This window comes from Akebia trifoliata, chromosome 8, assembly GCF_017979445.1.
Source record: "Akebia trifoliata isolate Shusen 1 chromosome 8, ASM1797944v1, whole genome shotgun sequence".
NCBI lineage: Eukaryota > Viridiplantae > Streptophyta > Magnoliopsida > Ranunculales > Lardizabalaceae > Akebia > Akebia trifoliata.
Genome location: NC_141382.1, coordinates 16,669,639 through 16,692,017, shown reverse-complemented (window position 1 = coordinate 16,692,017; position 22,379 = coordinate 16,669,639). Strand labels below are relative to the sequence as shown.

Genomic DNA, 22,379 nt, shown 5'->3' with positions numbered 1-22,379 from the left:
TTAATACAATTCTGGATTTTATGAAATCAGGGTCTTACATTACCCAATTTTTGGATCATTGGGGCTTCTCAATGTGTAAAAAGTTAGAGAGTTCCAAAGGAAAGTGTCACAACAAGCAATAATTTCACCTACAAAGCTCTGATTTGAGTAATTTCCAAATTCTAATGATTCTTTACCCCATAAAAATTTTCATACGTAATAAAAAAGCATTTATTATCTTGATTTGATCTATCTCAAACACAATTTCATACATAATAAAAGCTCCCAAACATATAAAATATTTCATGTTTTCCGCAAACACTCAAGGAATGAGAAAGAAGGGAAATTGGCACAATCTCCTTTTTCTAGTTGCTACTACTACTTCTTTACTACCTTCGAATCTATAGAGTCTAGGATCCACTGAAGCTGGTAGCGATGGGGATAACGATGACAAGGATGAGGATGAGGAGCAGAATCAACCCAAAACACATCCACTTTCTGCTCTTCCTCTGGTAATCCTTTGCTGTCCTAAGGTTCTTGGTGCCATCCTTGACATAATGGGCCGCATTGAACACGTGATGTTCAATGTCGTCCATCTGCTCCCCTTGTGCTTCAACCATTACAGCCATGTCCAAGAATATCTGATGCAACTCCAACAAACTCTTCTCAATCTCCTTTGCAGCTGCGTGCCTGTCCTGTATCTCCACCACCGTCTCAATCACCTTCCCCTTTCCATGCTCTTGTATTGCTCTCTGCAAGAAATCCTCTCCTCCACCTTCTCCATTGGATACAATCTTCTCGATCACCTCCTCCTCTGGATACTCTCCAGTCACAGTGAAGTAGCGCCTCCCCACCATTTCCCTATACTCAGCCATCATCTTCTGCCTCAGTATTTGAAAATCCATCATTAGCTCCTTTAGCTTCTTTCGCAATCCATTAGTGACCGATGTCCTTGCCCGATCAATTGGTGTCCCTGCTTTATAGCCCGAAAGCCTCCGATTAGTTTCATTAGCCCGATCCATTTGCTCGATGTGAGACTTGATGATTTGGGCCTTTTTCAGCACAATTACAATGTCTGTGTTGATTCTGTTGCGCAGAGCTTTGAGGGTCTCAGGTTTGTGCAAGGATTTGCTCTCCTCGTTGGACTCCTGTAACTTCCCCAATAAGTCTCGGATGGACCCAATCTCTTCTTTCACCTTTTCCGCCTCCTCTAAGAACTGGACGAGGTTAGGGTCCATATGGGTGGAAGTCATCTCCATGTCATAGTTGGGACCAGCTTCGAGATCTTTCATGGCTTCTTTCTTAAGATCCACATAGCTAGTGAAGGACTTGGTCATTAAATCATTCATCTTGGCTTCTTTCAAACAGAACCCTATAGAGAATAATAATTAGCTATCTGTTAACAACAAATCCTACCCTAATTAAAAAGCCCTTGCAAGGGAAAACTAAGAAAAATGCAGAATTTATGTATACCCTTTAAAGATCGGAATGAGAGAGTCGCAGCTCAGCCTTCGATTGAATAGAACAAAGTTATTCTTCTATCGGACTCTGCGCACTTCACTTGAAACACTTGTCTGAATAGGTATAGATCAAATGAGAGGGAAGAATACCGCAACGAACATATAATAAAAAGGCTCTTCTCAATTCTCGTCTCCAATGATTTAGACAAAAGAGGTCCCACAATTCACAAAACAAATAGCCGTTGCTTGTTTCCAACGGCTAGTTTGAATAAATCTTGAATTTTTTTTTTTTTTTTTTTTTTAAAATGTAGCCGTTACATTCCGCTTATCTATCAACGGTCAACATACCCTGGCTTCCAAACGTTTGGCTGCCGCACGGTTGTCACAACGAAAATTTGCCCCAAAAGGAAAAGAGAGCTGCTGTTGACACCCTAACTTTTACTTATTACACCCCAGTTAAAATAAAAAGAGATTTTTCCTCAATCGTGCACAACTTTTGCGAAAATTCTGATTCTAATATACTGTTTATTTTAATTTCCAAACATTTCAAAATCAATAGTAATTAAATATTGAACTACACACTAAAAAGTGGTGAACTCAACATAAATAGTGAATTCGACAGTAAATAATTAAATATTAAACTACACAATAAAAGTGGTGAACTCGACACTAAGTGGTAGGACTATCAATAGATTGGATTAAACCCAAAATTCAATCCATTCTGATCCAATAACTTCAAGTTTGGATTAATGGTTTGAATTTCGATAAGGATCCGATCTGATATCTTATTGGATTAGATTTGGATCAACCATGTCTCGATTTAATAAGGACCCGATCCGATTATATGTTAGAAAATATATAAATTATGTTATATTTTTGTTGAGATGTATGGGGTTTATTTAGATTTTTTATATAAAATCAGATTTAGTCCGATCGAAACCCGATTGTTAATGAATCGGATCTGAATCTTAATATTGAGTTCTTAAAAATAAAAATAAAAACTCGATTCAATACTTATCGGATCAGTCTCGGATTTGATCCCATCCTTATTGGATCAAATACCAAATCAACTCCAATTCAATCTGGACCCAATCCAATGACAATCCTATTAAGTGATAAGTTCTACAATAAAAATGTTGAAATAGACAATAAAAATTGGTGAACTCGGCATTGTAAATGTGAATTAGATTTTTTTTTTTTTTTTTCCATTTTCTTTTAGTTCGATATTGAGTAAATCTGCCTAAAATATCTAAAATGCATTAGTCATAGTTACAAATAAAAAATTACAATATATTCATCAAAACAATTAGAATCTCAATTTCATTCTTTTTTTTTTTTTTTTTAATGAAATGTCGAAATAAATAAATAAATAAAAACACTTCTAAATGTTCAAAATTAAGAGAATATCATTCTCCATTCGCCATTCATGATCAAAGATAGTCGGAAATGACCATACTCGACATTGGAAAATCCTAACTATGTGAAGAAAATGAGAAAAGAATAATTTAGATATTTCAAAGACATTATACACGTGAGATGAGGTCCATAGACTATTAAGAAAAGAAGAATTTATTAAATGTACAATTAGGAGACCGTCCAAAATTCAGGGACTATTTAGGAAAAAATCCCTCCACTAGGATCATAAGTAATTTTTCCTCTCTTTTTCTTTTTCAAGTGGAAAAAAGAGGGTACAAAGATCACGAAGGTGCAGGTATTGATAGTCTTTAACAAATTAACAAATTATACCTTCACTTCATTGCTAGTCATAATAAACTAAATTAGATAGGGTATTAGATCACTTCACCCCATTTAGTAGCAAAGTAGCTTATCTACAAGCTTAAAGCCTCCACCAATCTCTATTATGATCCTTGTAAACAAACCCCAGCCCCAGCTCTCCGTATATAGTGAAGACATCATAATTAACCTGAATTCTCTAAAAATTATTAGAAAAATATCTCAAAATTAATTAACCAATTAATTAAATTGTGACAACCCGTCTGAGTCACCACAAATCTCAAGTAGACTTTCCGACGGGACACATGAGGTTAGAGGATTTGAAAAAATTTAAGTAAATAAAATTGGATGAACATCAGAATTACCAAAAGTTGATCAAATACAGCACCTTTGGACATTAGCGGGAAAACTGTAACTGTGAGACTACGTGTAAGGACAAGGGATGTAAGGAGTCAGAATTTCGAAAAATGACTAATGCCATTAAATAGATCTCGGAAAGTTATTTATGAACAAGCCCGGTTAAGGATCTCGGACCCATATTTTTTATTAAAAAAAAGTCACCCATGTCAACCAGGATTGACCCAAGTCAAGGAATAAAAAATTGATTTATTTTAAAAGGAGATGGACTCCACAACCTAAAGTCAACAATTAACTAACCTACAACTAGGGTTAATAAACTAATCTAGGTTAGTTAACCTAATCTAATGGGTTGACCTTGGTCAAGGCAACTAAACACCACCTTGATACATCACTTCTTTGTGTGTCATGTTGGACTATCCTTAGGGCATTTGGCAGCCTCCTATGAACTCCTAAGCCACTTGTTGGCTCAATTGATCATTTCTTGCCCTATGGTTAGTTAAACCAAGATTGGTTAACCTTACATATGAGCATATTTTTGCTTCTTTGCTTAGTAAAAATTTCACCTAACATCTTCACTCTTTTACACTCACAAGAAATTTCACTAAATAACTGTTGGGTTAGGTCCACCTCATGTGGGCCACCCAAAGGAAATAAGGGCAAAAGTCCATATAATTTTTTTTTTTTTTTCTAAAAAGGTGGCAGCAGCTAGTTTTATAGTTGCTACTACTTTTGGGGTCATATGGGGAGAAAAGAAAATAACAAGGTAGAGAGAAGAGAAAAAAAAAAGGAGTGGGTTTTCGGAGAGTTAAGATAAAAAGATTAAAAGGCAAACTTTATCCGATTTGGCTCAAATTTGAAGTGGAAAATTCTTGCAACAGTCTCTACAACTTTACCGGATGATTTTTTTCAGATTAGTTTATCTCTTCATCTCTATTGAGAGATTCTCTTGGTGAGATTTAAACTTTTTCCTTTATATTTTTGTGAAATCCATCTTTATTAAATGATGTTTATTGTATTGTCGAGCCAAGAATAGGTATTCTTAATGTTGATTGTAATCTTGTAAGCCTCTAGATTGATTTAGAGAGAACTTTGGTGTAATCCATTATTGTTGATAGTGGAAGATTTGGGTGCAAACTATCGAGACAAGGCCCATGATTTTTACCTTTTTAAATAAATCAGACGAAGTGTACAAATCAAAAGTGGGAAAACTACTAAAGTCAAATTCAAGATCAAATCACGGTCAAAGAGATCTGATTGTCCTAGATCCATAAAAAGATTGACAAAATAAAAATTTTCTTGAATTCTAATCTACCACATCATGTCATTTTGCTCATAATTTTGGACTCACTAATCGAATTAAGGCAAGGCAAGATGTGTTGAAAAATTAATATAGAGGACAACAAAGGGCCAATTTAGACTTTTATGGGCCAAAAATTAAGGATAAGTCAGAGACTCATAATCTATCACGTTTCTCCATTCTAGATATAGAATCTAACTCAAATCTTGGATTAGGGCAAGGTCGAATGAGTTAGAAAACTAATTGAGAGAGAACAAAAGTGGATTTCATGAATCAGGTGTAATTCAAATGCTCTATGAGTGAAACTGTGTTGTCAAAATAACTCCAATTTCTTTTATAAAAAGACCTAAAGTCCTTAATTTTTTTCTTTCTCTTTGATCCTTCTTCCTCTCCCTCTTTAGTAATTTTATGTTTTAATTTTTTACTATAAATTAGAAAAGACGAAGTGGATTATTATCAAGAATACTTCAAGATCAATAAAGATAAGTTTATTTTATTCAATTTTTCTTTTATGATCGTTGCAATGATTCTTAGCTAATCTTCAATCCAAGGAGATTGTTGAAGCTAAAATAAATTTAGTCATGATTTTTTTTTTCTTTGTAGATCTTGAATGTTCTTGCATGTTAGAATAGGTTTCTTTTCAAACCAATATTGGTTCTTCAACATAAATTTAGGGATCTCTCCTTATCTTTCATTATTGGGATAAGATTCCTTATGGTAGATCATTGGGCCGATCACACCTCTGAAGGGAATGAGATCTTGGGCAATTATTAATTAAAAATCAAGTTTATTTTTATCGCCAAATCTTCTTAATCAATGAACTTTTGCTAGATTTTGATTTGTATTATCTTAAAATAACTTGAAATTAGAAATTAAGATTTTAATTGGATTGTTTTTTGTGGATTCAGTTTTCTTAGACTTCTTTAATCGTTGATTTTTCTTAGCTTTTAATTTAGTTTTAGTTACATAATTTCTTGCCTAAAATTAGTTTTAAATTTTTTTCCTCTGATTTTCTTTAATTTGGATGACTAGTCCCCAATCTATGTGGATCGGTCCTACTTTCCAAAATAAGGTTTCTAATTATTTGTTCTATTTTTTTTTATAGAAAATCATATAGGAGCACAACCAAATTGGTGCCGTTGTCAAGGAATTGGCATAACTAATTTTGCGGATTGAAGAAATAATGATTTTTTTTTCCTTTTTCTTTATTTTGGTTGTTTTTTTATTTTTTTCTCTTCGTAGGCAACAGACCTTTAAGGTGGAGCAGAAAAGAAAAGAAAGAGAGATTTTTCCAAGATCCAGTTTAGATTAATTTAGTTTAGTTAGATTTAGTTTTTAATTTTTAGTTTTATTTTTATTTTAAAAATTATGTAGTAGGTTCCAAATCTACAACTCTCATTTCTATATTTAATTTAATTTTAATCGGGAAGGCTCAATTTGTAATAGAAGTATTGAAGGGGGATTGGTGGATGATATCGTTGTGGCCCGTTGGGTTCATACACCAAGTTTGGTGTCAGTGGCCCAAGTTGGATCAGATCGATCATCCCCCGTAGTTAAATAAGGGGTAAGTATATTTTGTAACCAAGAATCTACTGCAAATGGGTTACTGTGTTGTCTTTGTTTGTTTATTTTTTTACATAATCAGACAGATCATTATTAGTAAAATGGCAACCTTATGGGGAAGGCACACAAAAAGATAAGGATTGGATTTCATCACCAATTCCGTGCCTATTAAGAAATTAATTAATTTACTCAAAATAATCTAAATTAATTAATTAAAATTAATTAGCAACTAAAGACCTTAGAGTCAATAGTGATTTGATTAGGAGAGTGAGTTTTTGTAATAAAAAACATTCTGACTAGCCCTACTAAGATAGCGATGATAAAAAGGCATTACTAATAAATTACTTCTTAAACCCCTCTCTTAATGGCTTATTCCTTAAGAAAATCAAATAAAATTTCAAATTTGCCCATGCATTAAGCATTCACTACTTTGACAACCTTAATTTTATAGGAATGGCCTAGTTTTTCTAATCTTGACTCTTGATCCTCACAAATAGTCAATTACCTTATTGTCCTCATTCTATTAAGATACAATTAAGGTAGATTGACCCTTAAATCTATCATTTTCATCATTAATTCAAAATCTAATCTTTTAAATTCTTTGTATATTGACTAAGTTCAAGGGACATTGACTATTTTGTCCACTCACAAGAAATTTTTAGAACTTCTGGACCTTCTACACTTCTACCCTTAAGTTGTTAGGAGCTTAGCTATTGCAATTGTCCTAAAAGTTCAAAATTCTTATAATAAATTATATGTCATTGCTACTAGATTCTCTAGAGTTTGATCAAATTTAAGGAATTTTAAAACTTATATCCCTCAATTAGAATTCTCTAGAACTTTAAGTGCTTTGACACTCCTACCTTTTGATGACCATGATTGGTAAAACTCAAAGAGGTGTAAAGACAATTAAAAACAAGTTGACGGAGGATATTGAAAGTTATTCATTGAGGCATTTTTAGGACTATTTGGAAATCAAGAAAATAAAACAATTATGTCATCAAGGGTCTCCCTAGAGCCTATACATAAAGACTAATCTAAGGAAAATAGAGAGAGGCAAGTTTGAAGTCCCAAAATTCTATCAAATTCCTTTTTTGAAAACCTTTTTAAAGTCAAAATTTTGTCAATTTATTTTCTCATTCATCCTAGAAGCGTAGAACAAGAAAAATAGGAAAAAAGAAGAAGAAAATAAGACTAACATGGGGTGCATTATTTATTTTGTTATTTTTATGTAATAATCTCTCTCAAATCCCATTTCTATCTCATCCTTTTTTTTTTAAGTACTTTTAATTTTTAGCAATGTAATTTAGTTTCTTTTTTTTACTTTCAAATGGCACAAAGAGGAAAGAGTAAGTCTTTACTATGTGAATCAATCTCTTTTTTCTAAATTCATAATAAACTCCTTAGAGGACATTTAATTTCAAGTAGTAGTTGTTTCAATTCCATTTTATTTCCAAGTACTTCTAAGATTCGTAGTTAGTTTGTTGTTTTCTAATAGCTTAAGGATGAGGAAGTAAGTCTTCACAATGTGAAGCAATCTCATTTTTCTAAATCCATTCAATAAGTTCTTCTATGAAATAAAGCATTCATGCACTATAGGACACTACTTTATTTTTATTTTAAAAAGACTATGAGTCAAAATTGTAGATCTTTTTAGATTTATATTTCAATCATTTAAACGAACAAAAACAATCCTTAGTAGACACCTTTCCATATATAAGGTATAAACTCCCAAAGGAATTTGTCCAACTTATAGACATGTCTTTAGAGTTCCACCAACAAAAATGCACTCCAAAGAGAGTACAAAATTCATATGCATCATGCTTGAGGTTCAAAGAGGTGAAATCTTCTTAGATTTCCATCAAAATCTCAAGCTCATAAAAAATTCCAACTAGCACAACTTTCTTTCTTTCTTTAGCTTGCTCATTGATCCTTTTGCAAATTTAAATATCCAATTATACTTTGTTTAATTCTTAACTTCTCTACCATCTCCTCTATTTTCAAAAACTACAAAAAAATAAAAATAAATAAATAAATAATAGTTTCATACTTCAATCTTGACGAATATTTGGTAACCACCAACTTGTTAGGTGAAACAAGATGCCTAGAACCTGTCATGTGTCACAACTAAATCTCCTTACCCTTTCCCACTAGGTGAAGATCAAATTTAAGTAACTTATTTCTTGAAAAATAAAATTTCAAAACTCATTTTTATAGTGCCTATTCACACCTTAAACTTTTTGAATGGTGGCGACTCCAAACTCACATAGATGAGGTCAAACCCCTTAAACCTCCGGTATCTACAATAATGACCTTAGAACATTTCTGGTTAAGATTCATTTTGATTCTCTTGATATTTTCGTAGATTTTTTTTGTTAAATTAACCACTCTGTTACGTTCAACCGAGTACTTTGGATCATGTCACACATTACTCAGGCCGAATCTTCTCAATGAGTTGACTGAGCTAACGTATGGATGTCTCAGTTGTTGGGTTATCCCTCCTCATTATGAGGTGGGTCTTTCAAGTTTAGAGAAGGCAAAAGGATTAGTCTTCTTGTGTAGTGGGGTTGGTCGTGGGTAGTTAATGCTCCCATTCACCTTCTTTTTTTTTTTTTGAAGATTAATGGGGGGTTAGGCAGACCCCCAACCAAAGAAAAACAAGCTACATTCTGTCATATCTATGCCCGGAGGCATCCTTACAAACAATGTCCCTAAGACTAGTTGGGAAATCCCCATTCTCAAAAAGAGTTTTGCCTGTATTGGGAAGGATGGAGGCTAAAAAGTCCGTCGCTTGGTTGCATTCTCTAAAACAGAAGCTGAACCCGATTTGATAAAAGGACGAAGCTTTAGCTCTTATGGCTTTGACCAACCTCTCTTCCCTCCATGGTATACCTTACTTCCCCTTAATGCATTCGATTGCCACCTTAGAGTCTGATCTAACCTGCAAGTTCTGGATATTCTCTTCTACTGCTATAATCATTCTCTTTAGAATTACTTGAAACTCGTGGAAAAGGACGGTTTTCCAGTCACCTTGCTCTCTCCAATGTACAAGCAATTAAGAAGGTTTTTGTTTTGGGTTTTTTCATGCTTCTAGAATACTATCTCTTCACAGCACCTACACTAAAAGGAGGAGAAGAAAATCAACCCTATTCTTGTCATTTTCAAGCATAGTTCGCGTCAATTTCATCGGATCTTTTTTGGGTTTGTGAAGGTCCTAATCCATAAGCTCAAGGGTCAAGTAAGATTCTGTTGTTTAGTTGATTGGAATCCACTTTTTTCAATGAAGATATTCTTATTGTATTCCAAGAGTATTGTCTCTCTTGACGATTGTATCATATAGCATTGTCCACAGAAAAATCTTTGTAACCCATTCATTATTGTTCATAGTTCATACAGTGGTTTTTCTCTTAAATTTTATATTGGAGAAAACAAGAGGGGAACTCAAATATTCACCAAAAACGTGGAAGGGTACGGATATAAATTTAAGATTAAGTTGGAAAAACGTGTAACATTATGGGTCCTTCAAAAGTTTGACCCAGACGGGCTATTTCAATTTCAGACTCTCAATCAAATTGGACGAAATAGAGTTGGCTTTTAGCTTTGGCATTGGTGGTTCTGGGAGAAAAAGAAAGATGTCCCAAATCCGATACAGTGGAGGACGGGATACCCTCGAGCAGAGCAACATTTCCTGGATCCTTTTATCTCAAGGGACAAATATTAATCAGGTTGTGCCACTCTTGAAGTTGGAGGAAGAAAGGACTCCAAAGTTCCAAGCCCTCACATACTCATCAACGACGCATGTGACCTAACAACATTCTATAGACAGCAAGGAAAATTAATGAAAGAGAAGTTTTTATTTTGACATGTGTCATCACCACAAACCCACATGTATTATAACTAAGTACGCCATGACTATAAATAAATAACCTTATTTTGAAAGATGGAATAACTTGCAATTTAATATTTTCAACAAATTGTTCCACCAGCAATGATGTTCATATAAGGGTTTCTTTTTTGGTAAATTCTTCAAGTAGTATTATTGCTAGAACACAAAGAGACTTCAGTAGTATGGTATTTTAGGCTGAGAGAATAAGCTGTTGGAATTGGATGTGGGGTTGGGGGTATAAATATGATCATCTCGCCACCTTCTTCAAAAGTAGTTTCTGGACAATCCAAGTGTAGATGCAGCAGCCTACATGACAAGGCAACAACAACAGCTCCACTGTTACAATGCCCCCCAAAGCCCAAAAGCCCCCCCTTCTCACGCAAAATCAAGATTAAATCAATTCAGCCCAAGAAAAGGAGAAATACTACCACAATCACCACCACAACAGACATTTTACGCCTGATGGATAGTCTTCAACTCTCCATACCGTCAGATATCTATGCTTCCCTACTTAAAGAATGTACCCACTCAAAAGACACATTGAGGGGTGCTGAGGTGCATGCACACATCAACAACACTGCCCACACTCCCTCCTTACACTTACTTAACCGCTTGCTGCTCATGTATGCTTCTTGTGATCGTCTGGATGCTGCCCGCCAACTCTTTGAGAAAATAGCCATTAAAGACTCAGTTTCTTGGACGACTATGATTGCTGCTCACGCCGACTATGGTGACCATAAACAAGCACTCAACTTGTTCCATCAAATGCGACAAAACGGATTGGAGTTCACCAATCTGATCATCATCTGCGTTCTCAAGGCATGTATCCACACGAGCAACTTTGAATTGGGGAAGCAAATTCATGGATGGGTACTAAAGATGGAGCATCAGAATTTGTTTCTCAGAAGCTTGTTCATCAACTTCTATGGGAAATTCAGGTGTTTGCAAAGTGCGCGATGTGTCTTCGATCAAACGTGCCATCGTGATACTGCAATTTGGACTGCCATGATGGTGGTTTACTGTAGGGAAGAGCACTTCCATGAGGTTCTTGAGATCTTCAAGGCGATGGGGAGAGTGGGGACAAAGAAAAATAATTTTACATTTTCTAGTGCTATCAGGGCATGTGGGGGGATGAGAGACAAGGGATGGTGTGGTAGGCAGATCCATGCCACTGCCATCAAGCTTGGGATCGAAACAGATCTTTACGTTCAGAGCAGTTTGGTTGACATGTATGGGAAATGTAGTCTTCTGAACGATGCAAGAAGGGTGTTTGAGATGATCTGTGACAAGAGATATAATGCTGTGTGTTGGAATGCCATGCTTGCTGGTTACACACGACATGGATTCTACAATGAAGCCATCAAGTTTCTTTATCAGATGAAGGCCGCAGGCATTCAACCCCAAGAATCAGTTCTCAATGAAGTAAGGATAGCTTGTGGGAGTCGCTGAAATATGTGTGTGTGTGTGTGTGCGCGCGTCAAAGTTTCTGTAATGTAAGCTATATGTCTGAACAAGACGGACCATAGAGTGTGTAGTTAACAAAAGTTGACCATTCACATGTATGTTAACAGGAACCAATACCAAGTCCGCTCATATGTTTCAAGAAGGCCAGGAGTGTCTGATTGTTTAAATTCATCCAAATATACGCATCATATCCCATTTGTGCAAAATGGGATTAAAATCTTTAATTTCATGTTCAGTAGAGTGATTTCAGATCAAAACGGGCATGCATAGAACTTTGAAAGTTGGCTAAGTCTTACATCCATGACACATACATCAAAATAAACCTTGCAAAAACAACGAAAACTGGATACATTGTAAACTGGTAAAGAGAACTGAAAAAAATATGAAGCCTAATGCCTACATGTACATGCCCTTCCTCATAGAATAAATTGAGGGCTTCAACACTACTTTGAAACTGACTAGTAAATGAATTTCAGCACCCCAAATAGGTGAGACAAGCTTCTGCAACTTGAAATACAAGACTTTACTAAACGTGGAGGACCACCAATACCATCTTCTGATCTATTTGTCTGCTAGTAATTCCTTCATTCTCTGTCAGCTAGTACAAGGGTCACCTGCAGCGGGAACCTCGGCAGGGTAACCAGACAAATCCAGGTCAATAATTGAAAGGTCGCATGGCTGCACAGAAGAAGTTGAGCTATCCATAAGAACAGAAGATTTCATTGCCTCGTGATCCGTGGAATCATGTACTGTGTTCAGGTTCTTTGGAGTGCTAGTGCCAGATGAGGAAAGACTAGATAGCTGTATATCCTCGATTTTGTTCCCAAACACGTGTTTGTTGTTTCTTCTTGCAGTATCCATCTCCTGGCCAATTGGCACAAAGGTGCGTGACCGATACTTCTTTGTCGCCTCATCACCCTCACTTTGGTTGTAAAGTACATATTCGTGATAAGTAGGAGCAAACTGTAAGAACAAAACAAAAAAACATTTTCAACAACAATAATGTGAAACTGAATTCATTCTCTTCTGTCCAGTTCACTTCTTTGTCCCCTTATCCCAAAGATTTGGGGTCAGGGTCGGCTAAACAAAACCCATTCCTCCATTCCACTCTGTCCACAGCCAATTCTTTTGTTATTAAAAGTAAGTTAACATTTTCTTTAACAATCTCCATTCATATTCTTTATGGTCTTCCTCTCACTCTTTTAGGATCTTCAATTTGAATATTTCTTCTAACTGGGGCCGTAATCGGTCTTCATTGAACATGTTCAAACCATATCAGTCAGCTCTCTCTTGGTTTATCGCCTATTTGAGCTAATCCTATATTTTCCCGAATGTTTTCATTTCTAATTTTATCTTTCCTAGTCCTTATATTGATCCATCTCTGCTATACTCAATTTATTAACATGATGATTCTTGACTGTCCAACATTTAGACATGTTCATCTCAGATAGAGCATCATAAATAAGAGAGCCTCTATTGCCACACCAACTCTTTCTAATGCCAACCCAAGATGTTTGCTAATTCTTTGGTGATTTACATATGAATTAGGGTGGCATTCAGCAAAAGTTGGTGTGGCAAAAGATTCTCTCTAAAATACAGAGCAAGGTTGTACAAGTACCTGTAGGCAAAATATGAGATAAGAATGTAGTGGTGGGATGTGAAACTGACCTGATGAACTGTGTCATGATAGAAGTCACTGAACTTCAAAGCATGTGCAACGCTTCCTGTCAAATCACCAGCAGTACCAACATTTGCACCCGCATACTCTTTGTATGGGAATGCATAAAGATGACCCACAGCTGCAATAAGCATCTCGACACATATTATAAAATTTTGAAATTCAGCAGCTTCCTCTGCATTCTTCATAAATTCAGACTTTGCAGCAAGAAAAACCAACACACCCTGAAAAAGAAAGAAGGATAAGCTTGATTTCTAAAGAAGGAACATGAACACCAATCATCACTCGAAATACAAAATACTATTTATCATAGAAGGAGATTCTCACAAAATTCAGACTGTTCCTTCAACACCTAGCAGACTTCTGATTGGTATTATAAATCCACCAAATCTGTTAAATATACACATTGTCTGGTCCTCATTAAACCCACCCAACAACTTCCTTCTAAGCATATTTTTTTTTGATAAATATAAATTTTATTAATGAAAGAAAAAGGATAAGAGGAGGCTGAGATATCCCCCAAACAATAGAACCATAAAAACAAGAAAAAGAAAATACAAAAAACAAAAAACAAAAAACAAAAAAACACGCCCGACGGGAGGCTATGGTTCACAAACCATATCCCAATTAAAAATAAAATCTTGGAAACTCAATCCCTCAAAATCTTTAATCATCTAGAAGAAAAGAAATCCCAGAATCTCTAAAATCACCGTATGAGACAAGCTCTCCTTGCTATGGAACACTCTGTTGTTACACTCTTTCCAAAGACCTCAAGCAATAGCGAATGGAAGGATAGTCCAAAGATGCTTCTTTCTAGCAAAAAAGATATTGAAACTCAAACCCTCTAAAAGCCCAAAGATAGAAAATGGAAGAACCCAATCCACCTGGAAACGAGATAAGAAGAACATCCAAATAATACGGGCGAAAGAACAATGAATAAGAATGTGGTTGGTTGACTCCCCATCCCTCAAACAAAGATGGCAGAAGTTTGGGGTAATCCACCCCCGATAGATCAAATTATCAAAAGTTAAGATTCTACCCAAAGAGGCAAGCCATAAAAAGAAAGACACCTTAAAAGGAACAAGAGTTGACCAAATGATAGATGGAGAAAAAGATACCTCATGCAACGGAAGCAAACAATCATAGAAAGACTTAACAGAAAATTTCTTATCCTTAGCCTTGAACCATTCTCTTCTGTCCTGCTCATTCTCTCTGAATTGAATCGAATTAAGGAGAGCTAGAAGAGATGTGACCTCCGTCAATTCCCAATCATTGAAATTCCTCCTAAATCCCAGATCCCAAGAATTCGTGTTCCCGTCTCGAATCAGACACTGCTGTACTGAGTTATTTTTTTCAAAGAGCAAACGTACAAAGATGGAAATTGGGTAGACAGAGATGAAGTTCCACACCAAAGATCCTCCCAAAATCTAACCTTGTCTCCCAATCCAACTTTAAATCTAATCTCCCTATCAAACTTATCAACACCCTTCATAATACCTTTCCACACACTACACCCATAAGTTCCTCTAGCCTCCTTACTATACCAACCAAACCTCTTCTCTCTGTATTTAGCCCGAACCACCTTCCTCCACAAGTTATCTCTTTCTTCCCTGAACCGTCAAAGCCACTTGCCCAAGAGAGCTTTATTTGTTATTCTTAGCCCTCTAATCCCCAAGCCTCCATTCTTCTTTGGGGTGCAAACCATTTTCCAATTCACCAAATGATACTTTCTACCACCGTTATTACCATTCCACAGAAAATTCTTCATGAGTTTTTCAATCTTAACTTCCACCGATTTAGGCAACGAAAAAAGGGATAAAAAGTAAATCGGAATACTCGTTAAAGTACTTTTGATCAATGTAACCTTACCCCCTTTGGAGAGATACTTTGCCTTCCAAGTACTCAATTTCTTTTCCATTTTTTCGATCACTCCCTCCCAAATGTTTTTACTACAATACGGAGCTCCTAAAGGTAAACCTAAATAGGAAGAAGGAAGCGTATCACTGCTGCACCCCAAAGTAGCTGCTAAGACTGGAAGGTTAACAACCTCACCAACCCCAAACAACTTACTTTTCTGCAAGTTGACATGAAGTCCTGAAATTGCTACAAAACAGCACAATAAAACCCGAAGAACTCTTACTTGTTCTCTAGAAGGATCTAAGAACACTATAGTGTCATCTGCGAACTGCAAGTGCGAAATCAACGGACCCTCACTTTTAACTCTAAAACCGGATAACCTTCCTATCTCAACCCCCCTCCTGAATAATTTTCCAAAAGCCTCTGTCATTATAAGGAATAAAAATGGGGATAACGGATCACCCTGTCTCAAACCCCTGGAGCTCCTAAAATACCCTGCCGGACTCCCATTAACTAAAATAGGAAAAAAAATAAAATTAACACACTTCATCACCCACCCAATCCACTTGTCACCAAAGCCCATCCTACCTAACATATACTCAAAAAAATCCCAACTCACATGATCGTAAGCTTTTTGCATATCGATTTTTCCTATGAGCCCCACCTTCTTATCCTTAATCCTAGAATCTAGACATTCATTAGCCATTAACACACCATCCATAATTTGTCTACCCCTGAGGAACGCACTTTGTTCATGACCAATTAAATTCTTCAAAACTTCTTTCAATCTGTTTGTCAGCACCTTGAAAATAATCCTTCTAAGCATATGTAATAGTAATACTAGAGTTCACCCGTCCCACTTTAGGGTTGAGGGGGGTAAAAAGGGAAAAATAATAAAGTTTGAGGGGTATTATTAAAATCTTTGGGATTAGGGGGTAAAAGAGAAAAAATAATAAAGTTGGAGAGATATTATTAAGAAATGGGGTAAAGGGGCACGGGAATCCTCTTTGGGGTTCAAGGGGTAAAATAGGGAAGATAATAAAGTTATTGAGATATTATTTTTATTGAAAAGGGGGTTAAAAAAAGAAAGATAATAAAATTTGAGGGATATTATTGAAAAGGGTGTTAAAAAAAGAAAGATAATAAAATTTGAGGGATATTATTGAAAAGGTAGGTGAGGAGAGGAAAGACAATAAAGTTAAAAGGGTGAAAAGAAAAGACAATAAAGTAGGTAGTGTGGACCCCACTACAAAACAATAGCTGAAGAGGATGTTTACCCCCCCACAAAACTGCAGCTAAGTGGGACCCACAATTGTATCTTATTATATAGATTTTAGTTAACCATCTCTTATTCATGCATGGGCCCCATGAAAGCATTGTGCTAATGAGATATAAATAGAACAAGATAATGAAAAGAACCAGTTCAATGTAAAAAATCATCTTTTAGAAAGAAAAAAAATGTGACTTCAAGAAATAGGATTTTACCTGCCAATATGTTAGGAATACAATGGATTTGATCATAATGAACTTTGGAACAGGATTAAATGGCCGAAGCAAATCTCTGCATGCCACATAGAACAGGGCCAAGGCATAGAGTGCAGTTGTATATGAAATAGTATAAATGATAGTGACGTATAGATACGCTTGCTTCGCACTAAAGTTTCCATCTTCATATTTGCCTTTGGCATATAGTATGAATGTAACTGCAACTAAGATGGGTTTCAGGATCACAAATTGCAAAACACCTTGCTTGCATCTCCTTATGAAACGTCTGCACAGATTTTCACCAATCATAAGAAGTAATATTCTTCCAAGATTAAGAAGATACTACCATAAAAGACCATAACAACCAAATTTCTTGCATATAAAAGAGGAATGAGCTGCATCAAAACAGTGGCTAGGAATGAACAATTGATCCAACTCACCCATCCAAAGGTATAGGAGGGAAGCAACACGTCATCAGACACCATGATGGTTTCAGAACCTGACCACTTAAACTTAATACAACAGCACCTGGACCACCCACCCATGCAAGGCACAGTGACAGGAAATTATAAATGACCCAAGCTTCATACCTGAGATAGTCCAAGGACCATTAGCATCTAATAGACTGTGCAAAGAAAATTCATGTTACAAGGCTACGATTCTTCAACGAAACTATGGCCAGTAATTCATGAAGTCTTACCAGAAATTACCTTAATAAAATATGTACATATAGCTAAATTTATACAAGCTCTGATAATCTCAATGAAAAATAATACTCTCTGACATAGAATTTGAAAAGGAAAAAAAAAAGTAAATTTTAATAAAATTGAAAAAATAAATTCGAAGGTAGCAAAAATGAGGCAATCTTTCTTGAGGATAACTTTAGGGATGTTTGTGAAGATCGTGAGATTTTCTATGGCCACACTTACAAAAGTACCAACGATCAAATTGAATCATTAGTTAAGAAGCATATCTATTGCGATGCCTTGTAAACCATAAGCACTTTAGCTTCCCTTTTTACTTTTAACACAGTATCTCTAAAATAATAGCTAAGTGAGCCAAAATAAGTAAGTAACAATCCAAAGAACTGACTCAACTTGCAAAGCATGCTGCCAAACATCAGTTGAGTCAACCTGTTGCATTAACTTTCCAACTAAGCTTATTAACAAGACTTTTAAATTCAGTTAATTCCTAATGCATGTGAAGTTATTGCAACTCATTTGGATTTGGAAACACATTAGAGAGATTAATTCAAGAGCACATTTTCCCCCACAAATACATCTTAAATGATCAGCATCATCATCATCATAGGAGCCTTATTCCCAAATTTGTGGTCGGCTGAATAAATCCTACTTCTCCATTTTTTTCTAAACCCAGCTACTTGTTATTGCAAGTGTATTCATATTCTCTCTATTATGTCAATCCATGTCCTTCAAGGTCCTCTTTTCATTCTTTTAGAATCTTCAACTTGCATGTTCCTTCTAATTGGGGTCTGTTCAGCCATCCACCCTAGCATCCACATCTTTGTGACACTCAAATCTATTAGTATTTTACTTATTGATCATGCAAAATTCAGCTCCACAATAAAAGGGTGTTCAGGGAAAGAAAGGAGAATCTTCCCCTTGCGGTAATTCTAGAAATTTTGGGGCTGCTTTATTCTTGGAGTAAATTAACCAAGGATTTTGAGGGTGCTTCATTTACGGACTTTGTATTTAGATGGGATTCTTTCTGTATTTAGCAGCTGGGCTCAAGGTATCTTAAGCTTAGCCTCAGGCCTTTTGTTTGTCTTTCTTTTCTCTTCTCTTTGGTTTCTTATCCAATATTGGGGACTACCTCAGCCTCTTTTCTTTTTTCTTTTTTTTTTTCAGTTTTTAATAAAATCCCTTATATTTAAAAAAAAAAAAAAACATCAGCTCCACAATGCATAGTAGGTCTTGCTATCGTCCTATAAAATTTTTCTTCTAATTTGACACTCCAAAAGCACACCTCCACTTTAACCATCTAGCTCTAATTATATGGACAACATCCTCATCAATCTCTCCATCCTACATGACGAAATCGTCACTGCAGGGCATTTCCTGACCATCAATCTTTATTGTCCTCTCCTCCTTCAGACAAAGGAATATTATATAAAGTTGGAAACCGATGCAAAAATTCTCCACTTCCTAACATGAAGCTTGATGTCTAAAGTGATAGGTAACTCATTTTTTATATTAATACTGCCTTAAGAAGTTTCCTTCTGGAACGATTCACACATTAACTTATAGATCAGTCATAGGTCAACCACATACAGCCTCTAATATTTGCCTACAACCTAGGTACAAAACCATGAGGAACAACACTGAAAATTCATCCACACATTGGCAGCAGCATTGTAGTCCTCACTGTTCTATAGGCAATATAGGCAAATTCATGGTAGAAAACACAAAAGATAATCTCAGACCATGAGTCTTTCTCTGGCGGTGATGTTGTTGGTAGTTGACAAATGAGAGAAGTTTAAAGGTAAAAATAAAGGGATCACCAAGGGCAATTTTGTTTCTAGAATAATCCAAGATAAAGGTTAAAGGAGGCAACTCAACATTTTTTTTAAATTGAGGGAGGCATGTCAAATAGTCCCCATTAATGAGAGGTCAGCCAAACAATCCCATAAGCTGTTGTAGTGGATGGGCATTTCTAAACAATGAGAGTGTTCAGAAGCCAAAAAACTGTGCATTCTCAATTGGCGATACCACACAAACATAGGTCCCCTGATAGGGGCCTGAAGTGCTGAAGTTGCTGGTCTCGTCCGAATTGAGTAACCTGTTTTAAAAACCATTACCTGGCCACGGTAATCTCTATGAAATCGGTTATAATCGAGTTACTTTCGTAAGGAAAGAATTTATCAGGTAGGCACACGAGAAGGAGAAATGAACTTCAAGAACATATATGGAATTATAAGTAATTTACAACACATATTTTTTGGAACTTTATTATCCATTCAATGAGATGAAAGATATACTTACACTTCCCGAATGGAATTAAAATAGATTGAGCTATCATTTAAGACGAGTGATAAGAAAGACATCAGAGTGTAAACCTGTCAAAAGAATTAAGATTTAAGAACCATCTTAAGGAAAACAGATTCTTTCTTGCCTTGGCAGTGCTAGGAAAAGAAAAAAATAGCATAATATTTAAATAAAAGTAAAAAATAAAAACAAAAATAACCATATCTGATTTCCATACAATGAAGAATGCACTTTCCATAGCATGTTGCCATTGTTTCAAAAAGGTTTAAAAAATATGTTTAGACTCTAACACAAACAAATGCATATATGGAACTTTCTTCTATATACAAGGTATAGCCCATTGCCAATGTTACACAAAAGTTAGTTATATATAGGGGAATGTTAATGTTCAAGACCTCATGGAGATGTTAGTATTATCCACTACTCTGGATTTTCAAAAATTCCCTCAACACTTATGTCTTTTTGTACAAAAGGTAATCAAGATATCTAGCATTTATTGAATTTCTTTAAAACAAAAAAGCATTTAGTCCCTCTACATAAGCAAGAGCCCATCACAAATGAAATGCATATAAGGAACTTTCCTCCATGAACGAGATATCTACCATAAAAAGTTTTCCTCTCTCTCTCTCTCTCTCTCTCTCTCTCTCTCTCTCTCTCTCTCTCTCTCTCTCTCTCTCTCTCTCTCTCTCTCTCTCTCTCTCTTCTCTCTCTCTCACTTTTCTCTATATCTTTAAATAGTCTTCCTGGACATTCTGTGCTTTCTATTCAATCATGAATTTTATACTTATCAAAAATAAAAATAAAAAAAATCCTTGGGTACACATCAAAGATAAAGAGGCAACAGTTTGTAGAGAAAGATAAGATTAGAAGACAGAATCACATAAACAAGAGATTCCTTTCATGATTCCACCAAGTATGTTCTCTCTTCCAACTGTTCAGAATGTGTTCTTCATTTTTAAGTGGTATATTGTTTGCAATGTATAAGTGGATTGTACTTTTTTTTTTCGCTTTATTTTGTTGTGAGATGAGCTCTGTATGGTGGCCACCTTGGCTGTTTCCTTTTAATTTCTTCTTATTCAATAAAATTTTTATACCTATCAAGCTGATGGTTTACTTTATATATACATATATATATATAGGCGACAAAGCACCATATAACAAAACTATATTTAGTGGTACTTAACTTATACAAGAATCAGTGAACCTATCAAAGCATATGTGCTATTCCTCTACTTCAAGTAATATTCATTTTCTTTTCCTTTTTTCAGAACCAAAACAAGATTTAGTTTCTAACCAAACTATTAAGGTCCTTGAGAATCTCACAATAATCATTTTTGTACCAACTAGCAAAAGACATAAATCAGAAAAAAAGAAACAAGTATGGAAAAACTTGTTTGATTCCATCACAAATTCTTAATCTAAATGTACGACTTGTCAATATGACTGTAAGCCCCTTGACCTCTGAACTTCCCTGGCTCAAAATGTCTCACATCATCAAGGAGATTCAAATTGTAATTACGAGAATCGCTTTCTTTCCTTCTTACATTGCTTTTGCATACACTTGTGATTATAAATGAGTATCCTGAACCCAACTATTCAAGAAGCAAAGTGCAAACATGAACCTCCTTAAAAGAGGGCTAGCCTAAATTTGATTTTTTTTTTATGGGAAAAGGAAATAAATAAATAATCTCAACAATAATTATATTCGTTCTTCATTTTAGAACTATATGGAAGGAATGGGATCACTAATATTTCTAGGATTAAGTTCAAAAAGAAAGGGGTCACAATTATTTGTTGTAATCTTAAAAAACACAAATGAATATAATTTATCATTAATACCAAATAGCAATAATCTGAATGTAGGAGTAGAAAGAAAAAAAAAAAAAAAAACTTACAGGAACCATAAAGATGATGCGAACTATGTAACGCTGATAAGTAGGCTCTGTGTAGTTCAAGAGATGTTTATAGATGTGAAATATTGCCAAAACAATGGCTCCAATCATACAAGGGAATGCTATGATGATGAAGTGAATTGGGGCCATATCCAATACACCCAACTCAACTCCTTAGTCCTTCCTGAAATTAAAATTATAAAAATTCCTTTCTAAATCCAAGTAATAAATAATAATGGATTAAGTTCGAAATATTGTATTACGAGATTAAATTTGTACTACAATTCAGTATGCTTCTTAAGAATTGTCATATTGGATTCATAAAATCATAAAGAGAGAGAGAGAGAGAGAGAGAGGTGTTGGAAAAGGAAAACCCTTTTGCCTTTGTTGAGAATTGGGTAAGAGAAGAGACATACTTACGGATCTTCTGCTCTCGCTCTTAGCCCCCACTCCGCAGAAAAGGAAAAAGGTTGGGGACTTGGGACGTTGGCGGCTCCGCGTCTCGCTCACCGCTGAGCTGTATATATCTATCTATCTATATTCGTCCCTCCCCTTCTTTCCTTCTCTGTTTTCGTTGCTGTTCAGTCCAGCGATGAATCAAAATGGTCCAGCTGGGTTGGGGGCATTTCTTGATGCTAATGTGATGCCTACCGCAACATTGGGCTATTAGTAAAAAATTAGTATCCTTCTTTTAAAGTATTTTCCTAAGCTAATCTTTA

General features: G+C 35.4%; 3 protein-coding genes across 4 annotated transcripts; 1 reads left to right on the top strand and 2 right to left on the bottom strand.

Moving 5' to 3' along the window:
- Nucleotides 1-238: 238 nt before the first annotated feature.
- SYP111 (syntaxin of plants 111) lies at nt 239-1,611 on the bottom strand. Its single transcript, XM_086449060.1, has 2 exons — nt 1,453-1,611; nt 239-1,351 (listed from the first exon to the last, which is right to left on the bottom strand). Exon 2 carries the CDS (start codon nt 1,326-1,328, stop codon nt 390-392), a length of 939 nt encoding a protein of 312 aa, XP_086305186.1. The 5' UTR covers nt 1,329-1,351; nt 1,453-1,611; the 3' UTR covers nt 239-389.
- A 9,130-nt stretch (nt 1,612-10,741) lies between these two features.
- Nucleotides 10,742-11,728, top strand: LOC147396306 (Tetratricopeptide repeat (TPR)-like superfamily protein). Its single transcript, XM_086450084.1, has one exon. It carries the CDS (start codon nt 10,742-10,744, stop codon nt 11,726-11,728), a length of 987 nt encoding a protein of 328 aa, XP_086306210.1.
- A 312-nt stretch (nt 11,729-12,040) lies between these two features.
- LOC147396305 (uncharacterized) lies at nt 12,041-22,379 on the bottom strand. Of its 2 annotated transcripts, none has more exons than XM_086450022.1 (7): nt 22,081-22,379; nt 21,664-21,844; nt 19,766-19,839; nt 17,204-17,353; nt 16,764-17,049; nt 13,412-13,645; nt 12,041-12,706 (listed from the first exon to the last, which is right to left on the bottom strand). In XM_086450022.1, the coding sequence occupies exons 2-7, from the start codon at nt 21,808-21,810 to the stop codon at nt 12,338-12,340; spliced, it is 1,260 nt and encodes a 419-aa protein (XP_086306148.1). In that variant the 5' UTR covers nt 21,811-21,844; nt 22,081-22,379; the 3' UTR covers nt 12,041-12,337. The 2 variants fall into 2 exon arrangements, with proteins under 2 accessions (XP_086306148.1, XP_086306147.1); XM_086450021.1 differs by having other exon boundaries at nt 22,077-22,378.